Source organism: Neltuma alba, unplaced genomic scaffold (genome assembly GCF_004799145.2).
Source record: "Neltuma alba isolate B1F8T4 unplaced genomic scaffold, ASM479914v2 tig00011200_pilon, whole genome shotgun sequence".
Taxonomy (NCBI): Eukaryota; Viridiplantae; Streptophyta; class Magnoliopsida; order Fabales; family Fabaceae; genus Neltuma; species Neltuma alba.
In genome coordinates this window covers 1-20,704 of record NW_021635924.1, presented here as the reverse complement: position 1 = coordinate 20,704, position 20,704 = coordinate 1, and the positions used below count along the sequence as shown (strand labels likewise).

Here is a 20,704-nt window from a genome sequence, read left to right as displayed (position 1 = left end):
AATTTAAACAAAAAAAAAAAAGTGAATTAGATTTTAAAAGTTCCTCGTTAACCCATTTTATCAAAATAGAAATCATTACGATAAAACATGTGAGAAAGTCCTAATTAGTTATAGATCACATAAATTTTGTTCATGTGATATAATTCATTTGTTAATGCGTCACGATTTTGCCTAATAGAGGGGAAGAACTCTCCCTCACATACAGTTCCATCCTTGTCATACATATATTTTACGTGAACCACCATTAACACAAGGTCAAGTTTTCTACACACAACTTTAACATACAAGGCCTCATTAAATCAGCCACAATACCCTACTAAGTACTAACCATTTTGTTTATTTATAAGATTTTCATTACACAAGCTTCATAACTACCACACGACATCATAACAACTGAGGCCATTTGCACTTTGACATTACACGAAGTTTAATTCAAACGTTGCATGCCTCTACTGCTTCTTCTCTTTCTTTTTCCTTTTCCTTTCCTCCTTCTTCTTCTTCTTCTGGTATGGTCGCCATTGGCACTTTCTGATATCCTTCTTGTGACCTTCTAAACCTACGAGGCAGAACACAAGAACCTCCAAAACGTTGCTGCAACAAGATGATGACAGCAAATAGAAGACTTCCCAAAGGAATGACAATGTCCCAGTCAGTGGAGTAATAATCTGCAGTTGGATCAGCATAATAGTAGAACCCATTATCTTGCTCATCATAGTTTTGAGCCCTGTAAAGATCATAAGCATGAGGTAACGTTCTCACAAAGCTTGTCCCAAAGTAGAACCAACATGACAGAGCATTATCCTTCATGTTTGAGAACAAGTTAAACACGATCTGGGGCAAGAGAAAGCCATCCAAAACCAAACCTCCAAAGCGTTTCAAGCTTTCCCATGATGAATGTCTCTGAAATGATGATGCTGCATCACCATTATATTGTTAGAGATTATAGTAGAACTAAGAAAGAATTAGCAATTCAGGGAATATAACTGGAAAATCATACCTTCATAGTTGTTTTTTGACTTTAGTAATAGAGCAATTAAGAAGCATAATGCATATAAGGGGAGAATGACGCATGCGGTTTTCTTCTCAGCAACCCAGAGGCTCTTGTGGCTTTCTTCGTCAACCTTTCTTGCTGACCAAGTAATCCACAGAAAACGAAGTAGTAGCAGGAAAACTACCATAGTTAACAGCCTCACAGTTGTTTCATTCACCTCAAGTTGAAACCACCCAACATTTCTAAACACAAAGTTTTTGTTGTTAGGATCTTGAGTGAACACAGCTTCAAAGTTAAGAACAAGAGGCACCATGTGGCCCAAGGTGAGAATTGAAACCATAGTAAATGATATAAAGGGAAGCACATTGGGATGCCTCTTCACATGGATGAGTTGTGATATCAGGAAAACGCATGCTAGAGTTGTTGATACAAGAACCGTTATAATCTCCATGTCCATTCTCCATGCTGTGTCTGCTCCTTGTGTGTAATAAGCAAATGCAGTTAAGTTCAGGACTTTGAAGTAAAGAGGATCTGAACTTTTCCTTGTGCTTTCAATGCTTCCCTTGGTGTGACTGCTTCTTCTTGCAGCGTCTAATGGTGGGAATTCAAACTTGATTAGAATCTCACAATCTAGAGAATCTTCAGTTTTTGGGGTCTCACTAAAGTTTAAGACAAGATTTCTGCAGCCAACCATACACAAGCTTCCTGTCTCAGCATCATAGGTTCCCTCAGCAGAAATCCTTACTGACTCAAAGGACTTATTGAACAGAGATTTCTTGTCCTCTAACATTGAATTAGAGTACAAGGTCATGGTGAAGCTAAGATTAAGCAAGGTAGTGTTGCTAATGTCTTCATAAGTCTGGGAAATCGAGGTGTCTATGTCGGAATCAAAACTAATGATGTGTGGATCTCTGTATATCTCCTCACCAACGGCTAATGGAGATGAATAACCCCAACCTATTCTCTTCTTGGTTTCTCTAACAGATAAATGACTGTTCATGTAAGAAACATCTGGATACCTGTTTTCTTGGTTCTTGACGTGATAGTGGCTGCTTGGGCAAGATTTCTTGACTCTTTCCAACTGGGTATACTCATACTTCAAGCCTTGAAAAACCACATTAGAACGCTCCAAAGCGTCGTTGAAGTTAACCAGACCTTTCTCAGTTTTGTTACTCCAGATTTGGCCCACAATTCTGCTGGTGTTTTTGATGGATAAAACAGAGGGGAATTTGAGCCTTAATCTGATTGAGCAATCACCAACATGAGCCCCAGCCAAGGATGATGAAGAATCCGTCACTCCCATGAAATTGCAAGCGACAACGCGTATTTGATTCTTCGCCTCATCCCACCATCCTTCACCTACAAACATTGGTGTTTGTCCAGTAACGTTGACACGCTCGAAACCATAATAATAATCATCATAAGGAAATTGCACCAGAACTCGAAGCCTGGGCTTGTCAGTATTGGAAGAACATCCAATCTCATCCAAAGATATGATAGATCCACGGGATGATCCACTAACCCCACCATGGGGATTACAGTTCTTTGCAGAATTAAGATGGCAATCTATAGGGTGTTCCAGATGAAGCCATCTAATTGCCGACGAGACTCGACGTGAGCAAAAAGATGAGGGATCTAGTGGCAAACCTGCTCAGCATCATTCTCATCAGAAGCAAAATCACGTTCAACTTCTTTAGAATCCAAGCTATACTTGTAATTCTTCTTTGGAAGCATCAGAACAGAAATGGGTTCTCGAAGTAACGTTCCTGAACATCTGCAGAACTCAAGCTCTCCAAGCTTCCATGGATAAGAGCAGTAACGTTACTCGAGTTGAACAGATTACTCAGTTTGAAAACAGCATCGAGATGAAGAAAGTCACCCTCTTGGGAATGCCCTTTCCCTTTCCCAACCATACAAAGCCTTCCTGATGATTCAGACCAGAACCCATCAAGCTTGAAGACGACTTTGCCACTATCTCTACTTAAGACCCGAACCTGGAGGTTTCCCCGTAGTAATAACTATTACTGCTCACGAACGTAAGAGTAGCTTCAATTTTGATCAACCCAGAAGTCTCTGTCTGGTGTACTCTGTTGGTTTGAAGAGAAAAGGTGTTTTTTGCCAAGAAGAGCTAGTTCTGAGGATTTTATGGCCTCCTTTGAAGTAACCTGTGTGAAGCTCAGGAGGAAAGGGAAAGCAGAGGGCTTGAACTTGATGGGAATGGACTCAGGGACGATAGAGGCACAATGAACTTGGTAAGGAGAGGTGTAGAGGCAGAAGAGATAAAGTTGAAAGAGAAGAAGGTGGAAAGGAAGAGGAGAGTGAAGAGAAGCGTGTTCATTGCTTAAGAACGAGGCAAAGAAAATTCAAGGAGAAGCAGAGGACGATGCAGATGCAGATGCAGAAGCAGAAGAGTAGAGGTAGTTATATACAAGTCGCCCGCCTAGTCCCCATACTAATTATTGATGAAAATTATTAATGCAAAAGCATATTAGGTAAAGAAACAATGCAGAGTTACTGTGAAGTCCGAGATAAAACAAAAAATTATTCAAAAAAATTTAATAACAAGTGAGCAATTGGAATCTGATATTATTTCCTGTTTTGTAATTTGCTATCACAAGCTGCTCAGTTATTAGAAAAATTTTATGTGAATTTCTTCTTTAAAATCTCATTGCAATTCTCCCAAAAAAACAATAATTTGATTTATCCATCCTCAAATTTAGAATAAAAAATTAAAAATATAAACTATTTTTAAAAAATGAAAAAATGTCCCATTAAAAATATTATTGGTGAGAAGAAATTAAGTCAGAAAAGATACAAAAATTACGAGGTGATTCGTACTAAATAGATTTTTCATAGGAGATTTTTTTGAATTTTCCCCTCATTTTTTTATTATTCTAATCTTCTTCTTAGTATTTTATTAGGAATTTTATTTTTTCATTGTATTTGATAAGTTGCCATCCATATATTACTTATTTTTAATAGGTTTTGAATATTGGTATGCCTTATAAGAAGGAAATTATCACGTAGCTTCATGCAATTTGTAAGTTATTATCTCCACACCGCTAAAGACGTTATGTGGTTGTAATCAAGTCAAGGTGCCTTTAATTTCAGCCCACGTTAGAAAATTGTCCATGGAGTGCTTAAAAGTCATAATTTCTTGAGAAATTCACATTTAAAAAATTACTCGTGTATTAATGTTCCAAAATTTAGGAAAGTTTTATGTAATTTAGCCTATTATATATTAGAGTTTAAATGTTGATACAACTAACTGCGTCATTATATCAAGAATAAATTATAATATTAACTCTGATCTTTAATATAAGAACTAGTTAACTAATTTAAATATATTTTAAAAAACTATTTAAATTAGTTATTTATAATAAATAGCTATTATCTTTCTTAAAATATCCTTGCTAATCAAGTGTATTAACTAGAATTACCATTACTACAGAGACTTGGGAAAAAATGGATAAATGAGAGACAAAATAAATTAGAGTTTTATATTTAGAAACAAAATAAAAATCAAACTAATTCTTATATTAAGAACAGAAAGTAGTACTATATTTGTCAAAAGGTTACTTCACAGGCTAAAATTTACAATTTATTAGAGTGAGAAACGGGCATTTGAGTGGCTTCGTGACCACTAAAGTTGACTTTGAGTCAACTCTAGCAAAGACCCTGGAGTCTAAGAAATTGTCGTGAATCGTCATCCACAAAGTATTTTCCACGGCGTTGAAAAGTCACGGCCACCTTGTGTTTCACAAGTTATTGAAAAAAAGGAAAATTTCATGGATATAGCATCACTCAAATGTCAAACATCGTTTGCTCTCCATCGGTAAATTCCAAACAAATTTATGACCTTGTCTCTTTGACAAAGTCCTAACCAATAGAGGAAAGGTAAATTTAAACATTTTGTTAAAATTATTACATTGAAATTAAATATTTTAAGTTGATAATGTTAAATTGAACAGTGTAAAACTTCATCTATGTGGGCAAATTTTTACCAATCATTCAAAATCATATTGAATTTGAAGTACTCCTCCGGTCCTAATTATAAGACCCAATTGACTTATTTGAGGAGATTAAAGAAGTAAGTTAAGTTAGTTATTTATAATAAATAAGTGTTGTTATTCCTAAAATATCCTTGCTAATTAAGTATATTGGCTAAAACTATCATTATTAGAAGGATATCTTGAAAAAAAATGCATAAATATAAGAAAGAAAATGGATTGGGTCTTATAATTAGGACCAAATAAAAAGTCAAATGGGTCTTATATAAGGATCGGAGGAGTATTTTTGAATGAATGTCCTAAATTCAGGAATCTAAACTGCAATTTTCTTATATCTTTTCAAACTTGAGTAATTTTGAATCTGTCATCAATATAACCCTGAGTTTCATTAGATAATTTTATACTCATAATTAGCATTATTGATTGGTTTATACTTGAGCCTTTTCTTTTCAGCTGGTATAAATACATGCAGAAGACGCTAATACATTATGCTTATCTTAGGTTCAGATGAACAAGCCCCACTTGTGTCTCCATTTCCACACCAGCCAGTGAGATTACTCGCACATTCCCCATTACCAAATATGCCTAGTGTCATTCTTTTAGACCAAATAATTATATAATGTAGCCCGTTTTACCAATAGGCTTCTCTTCAATCATTTGTTTTTCAGACTTGTTTGCAAATATCAGCAGAGAATAATATAACTCGAACCTTCAGAATAAAAAAAGGGGAATATATATATATATATATAATAATATATATATATAGAGCTGGAAACTTAAACCATGAGTCATACTAACAATGTACTAGCATCATCCGCAACTATATACAATGACCAAAATTATGTGCAGGCATGTTTTTCCAATGTGAACGAACATAAGATGGACCATCACCAGATTTTGGCTATTATCTTGAAATAAAACAGGGAGCTATTAGGTATAGCTTAAATATGCCTCCTATATGTATCAAGTCTCAAAATTGGGCTTCATCAGGGGAGAGTTCAAGTAGCAGTAGCAGGAGCAGCAGCACCAGCAGCATCAGGGTTACAACCTGCTGACATGTTACCTGCTGTAGCCGCCTGCGGCAAGAATTTCTCACACTCCTTAGCTCCAACTTTGGAAAATTCTCCGACAAGCCTATTCACAAATCCAGCTAAGGTTTCCTTAAACTGCCTTGAGCAGCTCCGGTCACCTGCGTCAACATCCTGCACTCCACCTTTGACCAAACAGCCAACTTGAGCACCATCCATGTATGCTTTACACGCCACCAAAATATCATGAGCCCGGGTGCAGAAATGCCCCGCAACAAAGTCCTCGAAATGCTATGGCAAAAAAAAAGGCCATAACAGTTAGATTTTGAGCCCCATAAAGAAGAAGAGACAGTAAGAAGTTTATGGCTATAATGAAGAAAAACACTTGCATGTTCTAGCACTTGCCACATTCTACATCCATGATTTCAAGGATCTATGTAATCTTCAACTAGTTCTGTGTTCATGACTAAATAAATTACATAACGGGATCATGCCCTTTTGATGCTATGCCATATAAAGAAAGTATAGAAATCTAAAACCAGATTTACTACGAAACATGGATGCACTCATAGAGTTATATCTGTCTGAAACGTGCCTGATACTTATAACAGATACAATGCAATACTTTAAAAGACTTTTGAACACATCAGATTTTCTCAAATCACCACATCCATGTCAGTATCCATGTTTCCTAGGAAGCTTATGTGGATAGACTATAGACGTTATGAATTTCGCCACATGCAAAAACCATCCTAGTGACAACTAATGTACCTTGTTCGATGCAGTAAACTCATTTAAAAGTCATTATTTTAACTTATGTCACATACGATCACTCTTCTCACTTGATATAAGCACTTGTGTGCACATGTATAGTATGAATATGCACAAAAATTGACTAAGGTTTAAAAATTAAGCTTGATATAGTCACTAGAATCATACCTTTGGAGGCTTTCTCATCACGTACATCATCGTCTTCAATGATAGAATAAATGCATCCTCATTATACTGCAGGGACCTCATTTCGCCAGCAGCAGAACCACTCGTATGAGCAAACCCTGGCTCATTAAAATAAGGCTTTGTATTCAAGATTAAACCTTGTATAGAAACAAGAACCTGTAGAATTGTTGAAACACCAGGAAGCCACTTCTCATTCTTATCGCCAGACCAAGTATTAAGCAGACTGAGGCATACTTTGCCGCAGTTATACAAATTTGGGTTGATCCTAACACCACCAGAGTGGTAGTGGACTTCCTGCCATGAAATTTCCCATAAGCAAGACTTGTACATAAAGGGAGAAAACATGATACTGAATTACTGATGTCAATAAGATATAGTTGCGTAACTTAAAGGGAGAAAACATGATACTGAATTACTGATGTCAATAAGATATAGTTGCGTAACTTAAACTCCATACCGGTGGCACATTGGGATAGCCATTGGGAAAGAAAACGTCAAAAAAGAAGAGACCGTCATGATAAGGAGTTCCCTCTGCTCCAATCATTACAGCTCTCAAAAGATCCATCCTTGACTCATAAACTCTAACAAATATTGTATCTGACGAAACCAATGAGGAGACGACGAAGAAGAAACAGTGAGACATATTGCAAAGAATATAGTAAAAGGTTGCACACTGTAATCTACAATACCCAGTTACAGCTATTTTTAACACTGCTTCAGGCACCCAGCGTATTTCAATTATAATAATAACATGACATTATTTCAAATGCATACATTCCAAGTGGCTTATGGATCTAAAAGGTTCTCGCTTCAATCTCAACAACAAAGATGGAAACCAGAGACATACAAGTGTCCGAGGATCATCAGCTTGAAAAGAAAACCAGAAACAAAAGATATACAATTAGAAAAATATCAGTTACATTTTGTAACTAACAGTAACACTTAAAATACACTTACCAGGCAAGTCCTTCTCAAGAATTCTCCACTCTTCCTGAATTTTCTTTGACCAATTCTTTGAATGCTGTCAGAAAAATCACTTAATGAAAAACCAAAATATTAAGATCAGAACTGAAAGAGACTGTTCCTTGGAAACTAAACTACCTGCTTCAAGGAATAACTTTTGCCATTATAGTAATGGTCTGAAGTGTCTTCAACTGTGTCAAACTGTTTAAAATGTTGGAATTTCCTCAAGATTTCATCCCTATCTTCATCAGATATTGTAACAACCGGGGCAGTAGTAGTAGTTTCATTCTTTTCATCATTGGCATAATTGTGAATCCAAGCATTACCAAACATTGGCGGAAGAGGGCCATCAAGAGGATCAAATGGATAATAAAAGCCTAAATTATCTGAATGGTCTGTAAAAGGCGGGTTAGGAGGTTTCTTCCACATATTAGAGTTTGCTGATTCCAATCCAGGAATATGATATGACCCTTCAAAAGGTGGAAAGAAATTTGAATGGAACAAAACATCTTTCCCATGTGCCTTTTTTGCACTTTTAACTTTGCCCCAATGAGGAGGTTCACCTCCAGGTGGCAGCTTCAAGGGCTCTGACTTGTGTGCTGAAGAATCACTTTGAAAATCACCTAAAACAGAAAGCTTCTTCTTGCGACTGAAAGGTCCTTTGAACCAATGAGGCTTAGATGAATCTGCCCCTAGTGCTAGATTCAAGTTCAGCTTAAGCCCATCAAGTTGTGAAAAAGTTGATTGCTTTTACCAAGAGCAGCTTCAGTATGCAACTGAGAAGACAAGTTTTGAGGAGGAGGATTGACAGCAGCATTTTTTGTTTGTGAACTAGAACTACATACTGGAGTTTCTTGGATGAGGTCAGAAGATTCTATTGCCCACGAAAGCTGAGATAAGTCTGTCATATGAGAACTTTTAGCATCTAACTGCATATTACCCCAAGGATTCGAAGAACTACTTCCAGATTTCTTCAAATCTATATCAAAATTTGACATCCAGGGTATGGGTGCCTCAATTCCAGCAGGTATATTCACACTGTCAAAGTGTGCCTGTAACATGGCGTACTCATCTACATCCATGAAATCATCAGCAAAATGATCGTTGTAGTCATCATCATCATTTGATAGATCAGAACTGTGACCATCGACATTGATTATATTATGTGATACTGAAGCATAACCACTGGAGGACTCAAGCCCACTAGCTGGCCCAAATTGTTCCAGAGTAGGAGGGGGACAAACATCATCAGACATCTCCTGAAAAGGAAACCAAGCAAAATGTTAAACCATATTTCATTTTAGTGAAGATAAATGAAGCGGGCGCATGAAGTAGAAATTCTTATTGACAAACCATAGCTAGATGATCACCATAGCCATTATTATGAACAACTTCAATTACCTTTCCCTTGTTGCTTCCGCCAACTTTTTCACCAATAAACACTAAATCAGCAGAGTCTTCATCATTGTCGACGTCAATCACATCACTAATAATAGCCTAGAGAAGTCAAAGAAAACATTTAAGAGTCAGAGATATCTGAGAAAGAAGAGATAGACTCCTAGAGACATCCAAGGAATCTTACACAAACAAGGCAGCAAGCAAGATAGATCCAATGAGCAATACAGAAAACATTTGTACTTTTGTAACTTGTGAAGGAAAAATTTCAGAAATAGAATTATGTAATTAATCAGAGACGATAGCTTTCTATGGGCAAGTTTCATTCACCAGAAACTGTCCAGTGCTGTTTGGAACTATATATCAAATGATAGTCTCCAATATCATATTGAACACAGGATACAAAGGAATATTGCAATTCCAATATTTTGTGTTGGTTCTTGGTCCTCAGCAAACCAGAAAATATCAACTGCGTCAAGAAATAATTCATTTCATACATTTAAGTTGTTAAAGAGAACGAAAGTAAATGGTTATTAGCATTATTAATTTATCTCTAATGCAACCACCCTTTGCCAAAACCTTTGGACTTGAAGATTTAATTATAAATATGAGGATAAGCAATGATCAGAACTCGAAAGTCCAAGCTACGTCCTAGAGGCAGAATGTCTCGTGCATTTTCATGGTAGAATAACTATTCAACAAACTCAACAAACTAAGAGAAATTGTTTTGCCTTGAAATTGAGTAATGGACAGAAAAAAAAAAAAAGAGCTATCGAAATAACAAGGCCACTGATAATGATCAAATCAAATTTGTAAAGAGAAACCCTTCAGCATGTAATCACGAATTAGTTAATAGACACCACTACAGTAAGTTGACAGTGACAAACAAATTCCCTCGAAGATCCCAAGAGGCTACACACAAATCCAGCCACAACACCACTACACTGCTAAACTGAACTGCTAATATAGCATCCTTCTGCAAGTTTTACTCTCCCATTCAAATAGAGGAATCCATAAAACAAAAACTTGGCCAATGTTCGTGATTAAATTAGCAGTCATACAAGCCTTGCCTTCTGTGGGGCACGTATTCCCAGCATAAGAAGTTAGAACAATGCAGGAAGAAGAAAGAAACAACCATATAAGGAAATTTTGAATCATCCAAGGATAACAGAGATAAGTTCATATGTCCTCAACATCTATAACAAATCATGAGTTAATCGTATCAAGTAGCACAGTCTACAAAGTTTATTTCAAAAGAAAAGGAATTCATGTTGAAATATAGCCCACCAAACATAATGTTTACCAATGGACATGATTGCGAGCAAAACCCTTAAAAATTATTATCATAGGTACAGTGACATGTATAGTAAATCCTCACTACAGCAAGAGTCCAGGATTGCCACAGAGTCCCTAAACGTCGACCACTTTAAGGGAAAATAGTGCAATCCCTATTCAAGATTTGAAATAAACAACCCAGATTAATATACCAGGCGAACAATACTGGGAACTTTCAACAAATGCCCAGAACTTCCAGTGGTACGATCAAGCATTCTCAACTCACTAATTCAACTCATTTCAAGACGTCCCTGGCAATAATAGATTAAACAAAGTTCACACATAGCGACCATAAATATAAAGCGAGAAAATTTGGGGACCGTGACTACGAATTCATAGCAAAGATGAATTACGGGTCAACACAAAGCATTAGCAATCGACATAAATTCTGAACACCCATAACAGAAAGATAAAATATTTGCACAATTTTTCAGACCCATGAAGCAAAAACATCCGAAATTTGTCAGAAAACATGTACTTTACAGACCGGTTCTACCTTCTGTTTCATCAGTTTCGTAGGGCGATGAATTGGGGGAGGAATTTCCACAACCTCAGGGTCCATCAACACCGAATTGCTACCTGAATATACTCTCCTCCTGCTTAGAGCGAAAAGAAAACACAAAGATTGCTGCGAAAGTGTGAGGAGAGAGTGTTCATGCGGGTTTCATGGGACGAAATAATAATAAAAACAAAAACAACAATAATAGAGAGAGAAAAGGACTTGGAATTCCGAAACGAATATTGGGGCAGCGGCGGCAGCTCGATTGATCGGCTCATTATAGAGCTTGAAGTGAAAAGTTTCTTCCCGGAGGAATCAACCCCCACTATCAGCGACTTAGCCGCTGAAATTTAAAGGTAAATCGGTTTGATCTCATGCGGGGGGAAAAAAAAATCTTTTCGGGCAGGAAAAGAAAGAAAAAGACACAACGACACTCGTAGTGAGAAATAGCATAGGAAGAGCAAAGAACAGCCTTTTATGGCTTCGCGCCTTCACCGTATGATTTATGAAGAAGCAGTGCATCGACATAGATGGTGACGAAACCGGATTGTCATTTTCAGAAAAAAGGCGCGACTTTCCAATAATTTACGTTCGTGCCACTACATGGTGATCAATTGCGCCCGATACTTCCGCGGTTAGTTTTGTTTTCGGCCCAATTTATTCTAATTATAATTATACTCTTCATGATTTGTGATCCACCTCGTTAAGGTTTTGCATGAAACCGGTCGGTGGCGCGTTCAGTAATTTATTATTTTTTTATGAATATATTGATGATTTTACTTAATATAAGAGATAGTTCATGCATTTAAAATGAAACATAAATTAGTTGCATGAATATCTATTTATCACTTATGAATATTGCCCCCTCTTCCAATTATTATTAATGCACTCGTGTGTGTATTAATGATTTGGATTCACTTGCTTGAATTGGTAAATCAATGCATGTTTACAAATTAAATACTATATGGATTTTTTTAATTAGAAAATTGCCTGTTTAGCTTTTTCTGATGAAGAAATCACTTTTTTGTTAAGAAATTATGATCCTTGTTTGAAAAAGTATTGCTTGCTGTGATGAAAGTTATGGGGAAGTAAAACTTAAAGAGTTAGATGATTTATTTTAACATTGTTAAAAAAATTATAAGGGGTCAGCTTGGTTCTCAGCAAAATCTATCGGGTTTTTTCTTTAAAGCAACAAAATTTATACTTGTTTTTTTTTTCAACTTCCTAAAAAGTTTAGAGCGCTTTTAAATAAATATATTATTTTTTAATGCTAAAATAGAGCTTTTTTATTGAATTTATTTTATAATTTTTAGGGCTAAGTTTTAAAATATACAATAAATATTAAGAAAAGTTATTTTTCAGAGAAATTGTTTTTGGCCAAATTTTTCGTAACTCTTCGGGAACTTAATTTTTCAGTGAATTAAGCTCAGAGACTTTTATATTTATTGCTCCTCGAGAATCTCCCTGTTTAGCCCTAACGGACCAGCTCCCAAAAAATTCAAAATATGATTTTTGGAAAGGTGAACTCCCCATATATTTTATATTAATGTTCTGAAAATAACAATCTCATAAACATGTAACTACTGGGAAAATGTTTTTGGCATTAGAAATTATTTTTTAGCCAATTTTGATGCAATTAAAATGTTTATTTAAAAAATAATTTCATCTTCTTAGAGTATTAAATGTTAAACAAGCAAAACTACAATGTTGCCTGTATTTTAACTCATCAATTATGAGAAACAATCTAATACAAATGGAAAAAAAAATTCATCGATTATTTTTTCAATGCAAGGGTTTAAATATGAGCAAAATTCAATTTTTTTCAATTTCAAACAAAGCTAATGGCTTAATATAATTTCTTTTTAACTATTGAAATAATTAGAAATATCTTATAAACAAGCAGAGTAAACTTAATTTGGTAAGTAGTAACAACTATCTTAAATGAAACGAGCGTTATAAGTTTTGGAAATCTAACTTCAGGACTCCGAAGCACCGAGAAACACTTTATGTTAATATTCCCATAATACCCTTCATTATTAAACCTTTTATATTTAACATTAAAAATAATATATTTGTTTTAGAAAAGAAATTTCAAGAAGTCCTAGAATTATAATGTTAAACAATCGTTTTACAGATGATTTTTTTAAAAAAAAGATTAAAGGATGCTTGGATTAACTTATTTCAAATTATATTGAGTATATATGACGTGTTTTGTCTTGTAAAATATAAAAATATTTTTTTTAGCTGCTTTCAAACACCTACTAAGTATGATTATTTGAACCAAATAAATTTTGAAAAAATTGGTAAGAAATTCCCATTTGGTAATTTTAGTAGTAGTAAGAGAGGCCCTGAATTAGAATGTTGTTACTTTCTGCATATGAAATTTTATAAAATACTTGTACTTTTTGTGTATAAAAATATATCATGTTTTTCTGGTTAGTAAAATTTTTTAAGAGAGACCTTTTTGCCAAGTTTCCAGTTTTTCAAAAAGAATATTCTCCTAATCACATGCTTATAAGATATTGTGGCACGAATTGGTTATATCGGAAGGAGTTACAATTGATAATAGGTACCCAAAAACTCACGACACATGCTCTATCAGCAAATTTCGATTAAGTATTTGTTTGGATTTTATTCAAAATTAACAAAACTATGGTTTTCTTCAAAAAAAATTCAAACACGCCTTAAAATGTTAAAATTAATTTTAGCCTAAATCCTTAGTTTTAAGTCATGTATACCAACTCAACAAAATATATTTCTCAAAACAGTAAATATAAATTAAATTTATTTAACAATTATTTTCTCACTAATCCAGACGAGCCATAGGTTCAATCTCTAATCCCTTTTTAAATGCGTTCTTCTTATGGGTTTTAGTATAACAATTTTTTGTGGTAAGAAAAATTATGCAGTGTTTTTGAAGTTATGCTGATAATTTGCTGTGCCTATTCATCAATATTTGTTTATTATAAACTTATGTTTGGTCATCAAGATGAAAAGATATTCATTGTTCATCATCTTTCTATGGTTCATTATATAAAACTTGTCAATTGAAATAAATCATATTATTTATGAGTCTTTACAATTTTTATGGATAAGCTGGAAATATTATTTACCATTTATTTTTGGAATTTTTTTTTTTAAAATTACGATCCATTGTATCCATGGCATGAAATGAATTGTCAGTCTAATTCAACTTAGTCGGCTCGTCAGGAAATGAAAGGGACAAAATTTCGTTAAGTCAAACTAAGAAGGAAAGCAAGAATTTAAAGCAATAGATTATTTCAATTTGGGCATAGAGAATTTACACTTCATTAGTCTCAGAAGGGAGAGGGAAAAATTTTAAAGGAAAAAAAAAATGCAACAACACGCGTATTGAAGATTTATTAGTTTTAGATGTCACTTTTCAACCTATAAATTAACGAATTTATCAATAATACAAATTAAATGACCAAATGCGAAATGATTGGTTGAAGAGGCTAGTAAAGGCGTTTCAATTTCGTTATTTAAGAAACAAATGCCTTTTGGTCCTAAATAATAAAATATAAAAATCTTAAATTCTTCTATTACAAATATTGTCCAATTATTAATAAAACCGTTTAAAGTCGATCAAAAGGATTGATTAAGTTTTCTAACAGCAAAAACAATTTTAATTTGAAATATTTGAAGACCCATTTAAATCATTTTATTTTGGATTTAGAATTTTTTTGTCCTAAAATAATTCATGAAGGAGTCATAGGCATCTGAAAGAGAGTGATGAAAAACAGGCAATGTCATCATTTCTATAAAAAAATGTAATCAATGTTGGTTTTTTGCGGATATTTTCAAATACCGACAAATTTTTTGCGGATATTTTAGGATAAAATATTCTTAACCCTGTTATTTTTAAAGACATGCAGCCGATAATCCCCAAACACCAATATCATCTTTATCCACATGCGCTTTATTCGGACGAACCTTCAGACCATGAAATTCAAACGTTCACATTACTGACTGAGAAAAAGTAAAAGCTGTTTGAACTTAAACGGATCAAAATGACTTTGAAAGTCTATACCCTAACAATTTTGACCATTATATATATATATATATATATATTCATTATGAGAAAATAAAATGTCGATTTGAATATTTTCATTAATTATGGATAAAATAGAAAATTTATTTCATTTTCAGACAACTAATAGCTTAACATCAAAGCTGTTCCAATAAAATAATTAGAATCACCTTGTAATAAGGATTAAAAGAAATGTTTTGGAGATCAGGCAAAAAAAAAAAGGTATGGGAGAACCCAAAAAAAAAAAGAAAAGAAAGAAAGAATGTGTATGCACAGCAGTCCACACGTTTTAAGCTGCCATCATTTGGTTTTTACCAAAAGCTCCAGCATAAGCTGCATATCAAATTAAGGCTCTTGATCTCTTGTATTTTCTTCTTTTGAGAATTGTTATTCAGTTTCATTCCCAAAAAGGAAAAAAAAAAAAAGTAAGACTCAGTGGAATCCTTCGAATGAAAATTGAAGGATCCTTTTATAGTTTTAAACATGAACAAGATCACATACTAATAAGCCTTTAATCCGAGCAAACAAATTCTTGACGATAACATTAAGGATTACACCTTTTTGCATTCAAAATAAATTCAGTGAATCGTTCGAGGACTGAGATTAGTGCATCAGTATGTGTGAGTTCAGTTTGCGTGCAGAGTCTACGCAGTGGAAATTCAACGGTCTGCATTGATTTAAAGATCATGCGGTTTACATAACACTTATGTGGACATTGGATCAAGAAAATAATTTATGGCCGTTGGATCCCACTGTGTAGGCTCTGCACAACAATCCCCTTGTGCAGAGAATCAAACCACGTCTTTTAGAAATTTTATATACTTGGACAATTTGATTGGATTTGGTTTTCAGAAATTATCGGGTATGCTGCCAAGAGGAGAGACACCTATAGAGGCCACAAATGGAAAGGGGCTTCCCCTTCCGACATTCCATGACACTTTCAAGTACTATACCATGCAGCTGTTTCTCCACATCTTCTATGGATTGGCAAGCATCTACAATCTGCATCATGAGAAACACAAGTTCAGTTTGCAAATTAAACACTTGCATGGACCCCCCCCGCACCAAACAAAAACTGACTCCAAGCAACAATCCATTAAGCAATTATCATCATCATCATTTTTCCTTTTTTATTTTTTTGTAAAGAACTATATGGTATACAGCCAACCAATAAGAATAATCTGGATCACATGCTTTACCCAGAGTTTGAAGTGAGCTGCGCTATTCATTACTTATAAATAAATCACTTTATAAATCTAGATTCAGGTTCAAATATTATCAAATCCCAAACGAGGGTTATCCTTCCCAAGTCTTTCTTCTTTTTTTTTTTTTTTTTTGGTTCCATTTACAAGACTCAAGATATTATCTTAAGAAGCATTGATTTCCTTCCAGCCGATCAAAATGCTGTTGGTATTGTTATCAAGTCTTGTAACAAAAGTATATGATTATACAAGGGTATTTATTTAAATTCTGTGGACTCTTACAAAAGAGCTCTTCCACATGTCAAAAATTACATTTAACTTTGTTTCTAAGCATACAAGACATACAAGCCAAAAGAAACTGAATGAAGGAAATGACCATGCCAATAGTGCAAGATTGACAGCCACAGAAAAGCATTAAAAAACAGAGGCATTTTGCTTTGGGGGGAAATCCATGTAAAACGGTAAATTACCTTCCAGGAGGCATCGTGGAGAGCTTTGTAGCTTTCAGCAACTTTCCTTTGAAACTCCAGCTTTTCATATCTCTCACCCCCATAACCTCCTCTCTCTGCAGCTTTCTGACATATTTCCAGTATACAGGGAGTACAAATAAACCAAAAATGAGTTACATGCAAGGACCAGGATCCAACATGCTAACCAACTAACAGTGAAACAAGACATCCAAAAAAAAAAAAAAAAATCATCTACACAAAATGCAGTGCCATCGGCTGACGCAGTCGACATCAAGCAAGAGTTAGAAGACCGCTAATAATTAACTTAAGCCACCTTTTGGCCCCCCATAGACTTGTAGGGGCAAGAGCATAAAGTACCAGTAGTATTTGAGGGGAAAGCAGGGGGGAAAAATCCGGCCTGGGAAGATTACATATACACTTCAGAAAATAAGCAAGGTTTCACGTGATGAGATAAATAGATGCTTGAATTTTTTTTATTGTATAAAAAGAAACCTAGAAATTCTAAGACTTCAGCTTTAAGATGGTGTATCGAACATAACCTAAATAAAACATAACCTAACAACCACTATTTAGAGATCATGAGAAAAGATACTCACCTCTGGTGATATGTCAAGGAATATTACAGCATCAGGAGCAAACAAGCCAACCTCAGGTGCCTGCAAAACATAAAATTCAGTTTTCTTTCCAGACAGGTAGCCATTACCTAGTCTGTTCTAACATGGATTGCTGCCCGGCTTAATCGTCATGTAAACTTTTCACCTTACACCATTCAATGTCAAGTCCTTTGGAAGATGAGAAAGCCACTCCAGAATAAGAATATCGGTCAACAATGAGGGTTGTTCCGGCTTTCAGTTTGGTTTCCATCAGTGATCTGCCAAAAAAGCCAGGTTTTGGGATTTAGTTCATTAGATAAGCATATCATAATATAGGAGATGAACTGGTAAAGATGCACAAATAGGGAAAGAAAAGTAGTAGGGGGATCTTAACATTTTATCATGCCAGTCATCGGACTAGATTTCACAAGCGCAAGAATTAATTTTAAATTATATCGCCTTTTGAATTTCAGAGGACAAGGAAGTTAGAAGATTAATTCAGGCGCTTACTTGAGCTAGTACAATGGACCAATTTAAATGCCAAAATCCCTTGGCTGATTTTGTTCTCCTATTTTTGCTCTGCTAGCCGTTCCTCACATATGTTTACTTCAGCTAAATGTTAAGCTCCTATTTTCTTCGAGCTACTAACCGCTTATTATATGCATATAATACTAATCTCATACTCTCTTATCTGTTGGGTTGCCATAATATCCTCTCTGTTGATCCCTAATACCTATTAAAAATATAAAAGCTTGTTTGATCTTGTAGGATATTTGTAGGGGAATTTTCTTTAAGGATAATGACCATCATCATGCTTCAAGTTCCTAATCCTTACTGTGTTACCACGATGTTAAAGATACTTGTGCATGATGCTGCCTCCATTGCCACTACTACTTTGGTGTTCCTCCCATTTTGAGGCTAATGGCATAGATGTCGTTCCTACCATGCCATTGCTGCCTGCTTTCCCATTATGCTTATGCCTACCATCATCATGCCTCAAGCTTCCATTTCCTCATTGTTTTTCATGTCCCCTTACTTCTGTGCCAGTGCTGACTCACCACTTAAGATTGAAGATTAAATAAATACAAGGTACATATCTAAGCATGTTACGATGCAAACATGTCCCATATAATCCTAGCATAAGTGCAGCTTTTTGGCCTAACCCGTGCTTCATATATTCATCCATTATCAACATTCAACAAGCAGCAAGAGTTTTAGAGAAGTGTTCAAAAAACAAAAAACATTTTCAACCCTTCATAGCTCACCACCCCCGCTCCCCCTTTCTTTCTTTGATTTTATGCTTCATATTCACTAAGTGTTAGACTGGAAGTAAACACCTAACAAGCTCAAAACAATGAGTTAATATCCCCCCCCCCCCCAACCCCAAAAAAATGTACCTAGACAGATATCATCAACGTCACAACAATTTTGCTGTATGATCACTAGAACCATGTAGCCAACTAAATGCAATGTTTTTCCCAGCTCATCCCCAACCATCCATTGCAATGATCATAGATCACATGCATGTGATGATCAAAATTGTTCATTGCAACACCATGGGTCATGCTAACAATGACGAAACAAAGTATGCTCTCATCTACATAAACAATGGTCAATGGTTATCACAAAGAATTACTTGTTTGACTTCTAAGGTTATTATGATAACATTTCTCCTTGTCACAGGTGGGATTCTCGTGCCAGTTATGTTCTCTAGCAACAAAAGAGAGGACTTCCTTTTCATGCTATTCTACTCTCCATAGAATCTTTCACAAGCTTTCAAGTTAATATAGCAATTCCAGTTTCATGAATCAAGAATTTGTTCTATTCCTCTCAAGCTATTCCATTCTCCTAATATAAAAGCCATGGACCCAAGTGCCAAAAGGAAGATTGGTCGAGGAAGAAGGGCTCGTTAAGTGACCAACTTCATACGAAGATTATGGCTTCAGAAACCATTGCAACCAAGTTTTCTGCTCCCAGTCCTCCTTCCTCAAGGTAAATGTTTTCCGGTATATTAGTAATAAAATCTACACACATAGCATAAAATATTTCCTGACTGAAAAACATCAAGTCCTGCACATTAATTAGATAACAAGGACTGTGGATCAATTTAAAAAGAAGAAGAAGAATGACCAACCTCTTCTCCCAACGATTTGCACTAAAGAGAAGATGAATGGTATGATCATCCAATTGAGACGCGTTAGTAAGATAGGAAGATATCATTTGCCCCACATTCGTACTTCTGTCAGGAAACCTCCATAATTCAGCAGAGATCCCTGTCCCTCCAAGTATGAAACTAATCTGCTACTTTGAGATGACTTTCCAGAACGATCCAAGCCTTCTAGGACGACCAAAGCACCTCTAGGTTCCACTCTTCTGTCTTCTATGTTATGACTAGAATTCGTTTCCATTCTTATCTTCCAAGGACAATACTTGTACGAGAATTTCTTTGAAACTCAGTGACCTTCGCACAGCTAAAGATCCAAGATTCCTGTGCAAGAAATCCAGAATTATAAAAGCTGAAATACTAGGACATATATCCCTTGCTCAATTACTGAGAAGCAATAGAGCAGCACTGAAATTGAAACTAGATATCTTCGCATTTGATTTATGGACAGCCAAGGAAGAGAACAAAAGAAAAGTTTTGCACCCATTTGACTTAACACTGATTCTGGGTTTGGATAATTCTCAAACACAACAGTGTGATAGACACTGGCAGGAGAGCCACGATCAAAAACTGATCTTCAGCAACTTCTATAGAGCAGCCCAAAAGAAATATCTTACAGTGCTTTAGAAACGATGGTATAAGATGAACAGGGCATACCCTCAGTAAGCCATTAACTGGACTAAAATAAAACAAAGAAATTAAAACGGTGATGATTGCGATCCAATCGGCTAAGAAGACAAGGGGAACAAAGCAGAGAAAGAAGAGAAATGAAGAGCATTCGGTAAATGGGAGTAGTGTGTATACTGCAGGGACAAACAATCGACATCAATATTGTGAGGAGCTGATCACAATTTAGTGTTAACGCCTAATAACCAAATCCCTGTGTTTCGCGCCTTGTCTTGAAATGAAAATTTCCCGCGATCATTTAAAACGCTCTCAAGAACTCCCGCGATCAACAAATGGCAAGAGAATTAGGGCAACTAGCATTTAATCAAGTTGGGCTCTCCCAGCCTCAAAAAAGTTGGGCTCTTGCCCAAAAAATTTAT

At 35.3% G+C, this 20,704-nt stretch overlaps 3 protein-coding genes and 1 pseudogene across 4 annotated transcripts; all 4 read right to left on the bottom strand.

The window, feature by feature from the left end:
- Positions 1 to 189: 189 nt before the first annotated feature.
- Positions 190 to 2,968, bottom strand: LOC114762211 (uncharacterized). Its single transcript, XM_028951671.1, has 2 exons — positions 998 to 2,968; positions 190 to 914 (listed from the first exon to the last, which is right to left on the bottom strand). The coding sequence occupies exons 1-2, from the start codon at positions 2,358 to 2,360 to the stop codon at positions 433 to 435; spliced, it is 1,845 nt and encodes a 614-aa protein (XP_028807504.1). The 5' UTR covers positions 2,361 to 2,968; the 3' UTR covers positions 190 to 432.
- A 2,805-nt stretch (positions 2,969 to 5,773) lies between these two features.
- LOC114762212 (putative ubiquitin-conjugating enzyme E2 38) lies at positions 5,774 to 8,653 on the bottom strand. The gene is made up of 5 exons (XM_028951673.1): positions 8,088 to 8,653; positions 7,944 to 8,007; positions 7,444 to 7,583; positions 6,969 to 7,280; positions 5,774 to 6,320 (listed from the first exon to the last, which is right to left on the bottom strand). The coding sequence occupies exons 1-5, from the start codon at positions 8,376 to 8,378 to the stop codon at positions 6,000 to 6,002; spliced, it is 1,128 nt and encodes a 375-aa protein (XP_028807506.1). The 5' UTR covers positions 8,379 to 8,653; the 3' UTR covers positions 5,774 to 5,999.
- On the bottom strand, positions 8,464 to 11,656 carry LOC114762213 (uncharacterized). Of its 2 annotated transcripts, none has more exons than XM_028951674.1 (4): positions 11,401 to 11,656; positions 11,167 to 11,275; positions 9,351 to 9,446; positions 8,464 to 9,208 (listed from the first exon to the last, which is right to left on the bottom strand). In XM_028951674.1, the coding sequence occupies exons 1-4, from the start codon at positions 11,454 to 11,456 to the stop codon at positions 8,660 to 8,662; spliced, it is 810 nt and encodes a 269-aa protein (XP_028807507.1). In that variant the 5' UTR covers positions 11,457 to 11,656; the 3' UTR covers positions 8,464 to 8,659. The 2 variants fall into 2 exon arrangements, with proteins under 2 accessions (XP_028807507.1, XP_028807508.1); XM_028951675.1 differs by having other exon boundaries at positions 11,176 to 11,275; positions 11,401 to 11,654.
- A 4,428-nt stretch (positions 11,657 to 16,084) lies between these two features.
- LOC114762210 (thymidylate kinase-like) lies at positions 16,085 to 19,938 on the bottom strand (annotated as a pseudogene).
- Positions 19,939 to 20,704: the final 766 nt, after the last annotated feature.